General features: G+C 46.6%; 1 protein-coding gene across 2 annotated transcripts; it reads right to left on the reverse strand.

The window, feature by feature from the left end:
* Positions 1-204: 204 nt before the first annotated feature.
* Positions 205-3,668, reverse strand: LOC129143155 (PRAME family member 2-like). 2 transcript variants are annotated; one of them, XM_054677993.2, is made up of 4 exons: positions 3,382-3,668; positions 2,677-2,985; positions 2,358-2,627; positions 205-1,410 (listed from the first exon to the last, which is right to left on the reverse strand). In XM_054677993.2, exons 1-4 carry the CDS (start codon positions 3,666-3,668, stop codon positions 852-854), a joined length of 1,425 nt encoding a protein of 474 aa, XP_054533968.1. In that variant the 3' UTR covers positions 205-851. The 2 variants fall into 2 exon arrangements, with proteins under 2 accessions (XP_054533968.1, XP_054533971.1); XM_054677996.2 differs by lacking the exons at positions 2,358-2,627; positions 2,677-2,985; positions 3,382-3,668 and adding an exon at positions 1,882-2,141 and having other exon boundaries at positions 332-1,410.
* Between the last annotated feature and the right edge of the window lie 1,479 nt (positions 3,669-5,147).

Below are 5,147 nucleotides of genomic sequence, written 5' to 3' on the forward strand. Positions count from 1 at the left end.
ACCCCATCTCTATTAAAAATACAAAAATCAGCCAGTCTTGGTGGAACGTGCCTGCAGTCCCAGCTATTTGAGTGGTTGAGGCACAAGAATCACTTGAGCCCTGAAGGAAAGGATTGCAATGAGCCCAGATTGCACCACTGCACTCCAGCCTAAATGACAAACTGAGATATTGTCTCCAAAACAAAACAAAGAACAAGAATGGGTGGGAAATACTTAAAATGATCAAATTTTATTTGGTTGCTTTGATGTTCTACAGCTGAAACTCAATCACAGACAAAGTAGTATTTCATTCTTTTTCCATCAGTAACTCAATAACTAGATATTTCTGGTGGATAAATTGCTACAACAGGTTAAAAGTTTTCATTCAGGTGCTCTTTATTTCTGATATTCCTTGGTAACCATCCTTGCAGGGATAACATTCTCATCACTGTAGAACTTTAGCTTCTCTTTCCGACTCTGTAGGACACGGGTACCTGAAGTTCTCATTCATGTCACCTCAATATTTTCCTCCAGCCTTGCCCCCTGCTGTTATGTTTTTTTCCCTCACACTGAGCACTTCCCTGTGCTTCCTTTAAGTTGCATGTGGCCTGGACACAGTCACTCATGCCAGTAATCCCAGCACTTTAGGAAGCTGAGGCAGGAGGATCCCATAAGCCCAGCGGAGGCAGGAGGATCCCAGAGCAACACAGAGAAACCCTGTCTCAAATTGTCTTTAATAAAAATTTTGGAATTATTAAAAAATGAAATAAATAAGAAAAGAGAAAAATAGTTTGCACCTACATAGTAGATTTTAGTGTCCAAGTGCCTGGAAGAGAACTTTGGATTTCTCTACCCCACTGGGCACGCCTTCCCTAGCAGCAAAGATGGAGCTCCAGTTCCTCAGACGGTGATGAGCCACAGGAAGGGCAGGGGGTGGGGCCAATGAAGATCCTCTTGGGCTGCCTGACTTCCCTCAGTGTACACATCAGCTCAGCCCGAAGTGGGGTGAAGATCTCCCAAATGACACGAACCAAGGAATTCAAACTCTCCTCAGGGGCAGGATATGTCTCCAGGCTTAACTTGCTCAGCCCACGGGTGTGGCACAACAGGTCCTTCAGGGCGTCAATAGACATGCAATTTCTGCCAAAGTAGAAGGTGGTGAGCTGGGAGCAGTGGCTCAGGCCAGGCAGGACGGCACTGAGTTGGGAGTAGTGGATCTGACAGCCCTCCAACACGAGGGTCTCAAGAGAGGCAGCAATTTTCTCTAGCAGAGCTCCTAGGGGTTCAAGACTGATGCGGAACAGCAGCACGTAGCTGAGATTCAGATGCTTTAGGTAACCGAGGCTTGGGAACTGGGAGAGACACTTCACATCCTCTTCCAATAGGTTGCCACAAGTTAATTCCAAGTTCTCCAAGGGGTTCTGGAGGCACCTGTGGAGATCAAGAAGTTAGTTCTGGGCAATGGTACCAGTTAGATGAAGGTAGTGGGGAATAACCTCAAGGAAAATACCTGCTTCAAGCAAACACAAGTTTGTTGCCACCATCTGATGATGGTCCTCATGCAAGTTGCTGCATCATGAGGACCCTGATCGTTCAGGGGCTGTCCCATTTTAGCCTCAGCCCTTTCACCATGGCTTGTGTGATTGGCTCAAGGCCATGAAATCTCTAAAGCCTTTTTTTTTCATCTTTTAGCAGAAAACTTCATCTCTGGGCCACAGGTACCCGGTGGGAGATGTGCACAAAGAACTCAACTGAGCAAGGTCTAGGGACATCAGCTAGGGCTACATGTCAGCAGGGGCTCCCTGACATGCCTGCATCTGCAAACCAACTGTCACTTTTTACCACTCTCATGCCTACTCCCTCACCTCCATCCCCGAAGCACACATTTCCCATGTCAATTACCTTTCCTGGAGTTCAAAACAACCTTTTACAAACAGGGAATTAGAGACAGGATCCTTCGTGATCACTAAGCTGGTGAGGACAGACCTTCTATTGTGAAATGGACAGGTTTGATGTGCTTTCCCTCCTTTCATACCCTCCTCTATTATCTCTTTGACATCATATCAACTTGAAACACACTTTGTAACAGGAAATTCACACGTGCACCCCCAATAGAGCTGAAACCCCCACTAACTAGCTTGTACATGATGTCCCTCTCTAGCTTCTACCCCAGGTGACCCCTCTGCCCTTATTGCAGTGATCCTGTGATAGCCACTCCAGGACATGGAACACTGAATGGGACAATGTGTTGACATTCTGGTGTCCCCTTCACTGTGACGTTGCCACTGGCTGGCACACAGTACATGCCTTCTAGTGTTTGCTGTAACAGAACAAGTCTGTGCTGTGGTCTGCATACAAAGTGCACAATCCTTTCTCACCTGATCAGCTGTTCCAGGTGCCCACTGAAGAAGGTGATCAATTTTATTTTAAGCAACTGGAGGTGTTCCAGCCTGAGGAACACAGAGCTGAATTTGGCGACTAACCATCCCTGGAGTTCATTATCTGACGTGTAATGATGGCACCTGGAGAAAACAAGTTTGCCAAGAGTCTTCATCTCCTTCAGGTAACAACGAAGCTTTCTTATCAGATGTGGCCAGCACGTGTTGTGAATTTCTAGCTCCTCAATACTATTCAGGTATATTATTTTCTTTTTTTTATTATACTTTAAGTTTTAGGGTACATGTGCACATTATTTTCAATGACTTTCTGAGATATTTAATTGACATTAGATAATTGACCAGCTTACTACAGCACAGGTGTACTAAACTTCTCCTTTGGTAAACCCACTGAAAGAGGTATCTCAGGCATTCATCCTGGGGTATTTCCTTGAGGCAGATGTCTATGAACACCTTTAAGGGCTGGTGCTCTCCCGTCCTTGGACAGTCCTCTGCTGTCTGCCTCTTACTCATGGCCTCTGGGAAGCAGGACAGGGCCCAGGCTCCAGGCCATATGGCCCAGAAATTCTCATCAACATCCCACAAATCCAGCACTTGAAGTTTCCACCTCCTATGGATAAAGTAAGGGAGAGGCTCAGAATTTAGAAGGACCCATCCCTGACCTTTGCTTTCATTCTCATCCCATAAATCAGTTGCTCCTGTCCTCAGTGCTCCCTGTTCTCTTTGTCTTTTCTCAATCCCTTTTCCCTTTGGATTCTGACTGGTCCCCACTTCTATTCCCTTTACCTTCCCCTGAGTAAAAGCCGGTTTCTGTTCCCACAGTGGACCCTGTATGGTGAGCAGTCCTTTCTCTGAGGATCTGGACAATGGCCAAAGCCTCCCTGAGCTTCCTCGCCAACACCATCAGAAGACTCTGGGCCACACTTGGGTTACTTCTCTGCCTGACCCTGCTGTTCTTTCCCTGGACACCTAAGCCCTATCTATCAGCCCTCCTGGGTCACCTCACCTGGGGCGATCCTTCTGTGTAAGCAGCATATGAAGCCCTTCCAGCAATGCTTTCAACGGCTCCAGATGAAGCGTCTTCATCAGCGATCCCAGAGGGAGGCATGTGAAAGGCCAGGCCTGCACCATCACCATCAGAGTCTGGAAGTGTCTCCTGCTGAAGGCCTCCATGAAGAGTGGGAGATAGAGCACCCTGGGCAGCTCCTCCATAGCAGAGATGGCCAAGGCCTGGTCTCTTAGCAGGCTCTGCCCTGCCAGCTCCAGGAGTCTCGGTGGGGCCTGGATGCTCATCCTGATGGATCTTCAAGAAAAATCTCTAGAAGACAAATCCAGGGAAAATGTATCACTCTCAGGGCAAACACAATCACCTCATCTTCCCCTAGGACCAATATCATTGCTCTGGTAGAGGTAGAAAAATTACCACTTTACCCCAATTCCACTGTGCTTGGTGGCCTCACATCTATACTTCTGCTTCTGCTGGCACCAGGAAGAATATCTTCCAAACACCAAGGAGGGAGGGGTCAAAGAGACCATTGACCCATTAATTTTCATCCTTCGCTCCACTGAATCCCAGAACCACTGGACAGTGCCACTGAGGATCCTGAAATCCAAGCTCTACCTCTTTGAGGAAAAATTTCTTGTCACTTACCACCCTAAAGCATTCAGAATGAGTGTCCCGTGGGCCCAGACAGCCTCCATTCTCAGTTTACACCATGAATATGCTGGGGGAACACTAAAGGGATTCCCTAAAATCGATGCCATTATTTTTTATTTTGAAAATTTTCTACCAGAAATGGACCAGGTGCTGTGGCTCATGTCTGTAATCCCAACACTGCTGGACACCAAGGCAGGCAGATCACTTGAGGTCAGGAGTTCAAGAACAGCCTGGCCTACATCATGAAACCATGTCTCTACTAAATATACAAAAATTAAGAATCATTTGACTCCAGAAGGCAGAGGTTGCAGTGAGCCGACATCGTACCACTGCACTCCAGCCTGGGTGACAGAGTTGGACTCTGACTCAAAAATAAACAAATTGATAAATTAATTAATTTAAATATTAGCCAGATGTGGTCATGCATGACTGTAATCCTAGCTACTCTGGAGGCAGAGGAAGGAGAATCACTTGAAGCCCAGAGGCAGAGTTTCCAGGGAGCCCAGCTCAGGGCCCTGCACTCCAGTCTGGGTGACACACTCAGAGTACATCGCAGAGAAAAACAAACTAATTCACTGGAACTGTAAAAGTGGTGTGATGCTATTCCACAGCATTTGGAAGGTATGTATAGAAATGCTAACTGTAGCTGGGCGTGCTGGCTCACTCCTGTAATCCCAGCACTTTGGGAGTCTGAGGTGGGCAGATCTCCTGAGGTCAGGAGTTTGAGTCCAGCGTGGCCAACATGACAAAACCCCGTGTCTACTAAAAATACAAAAATTAGCTGGGCATGGTGGTGAGTGCCTGTAATCCAAGCTACTCAGGAGGCTGAAGCAGGAGAATCACATGTAACTAGGAGGCAGAAATTTCAGTGAGCCAAACCACACCATGGCACTCCAGCCTGGGCAACAATAGGGAAACTCCATCTCAAAAAGAAAATTAACCAGAAACTGTAAAAGTGCTACCACGCTATTCTAGAGCACTGTTTCAAGCTTCGATTTTTTTTCTAAATGCAATTTTGTCTTTATTTCAAAAAGGTTGATTGTGCTTTTCTTTACGTCATTTCAGAATTCTTGTTGGGAGCCATTTTGTGACGAGAGGAAGACTGAGCTGTTGTG

This window comes from Pan troglodytes, chromosome 1 (assembly GCF_028858775.2).
Source record: "Pan troglodytes isolate AG18354 chromosome 1, NHGRI_mPanTro3-v2.0_pri, whole genome shotgun sequence".
Classification (NCBI taxonomy): domain Eukaryota; kingdom Metazoa; phylum Chordata; class Mammalia; order Primates; family Hominidae; genus Pan; species Pan troglodytes.

Coding starts and splice junctions, on each gene's coding strand:
- LOC129143155 (XM_054677993.2), bottom strand. CDS start 3,668: ATGAGCATCCAGGCCCCACCGAGACTCCTGGAGCTGGCAGGGCAGAGC. Junction 2,986..3,381: donor ACACAGAAGGATCGCCCCAG/GTGAGGTGACCC, acceptor CTTTATCCATAG/GAGGTGGAAACTTCAAGTGC. Junction 2,628..2,676: donor AAATATCTCAGAAAGTCATT/GAAAATAATGTG, acceptor TAATAAAAAAAA/GAAAATAATATACCTGAATA.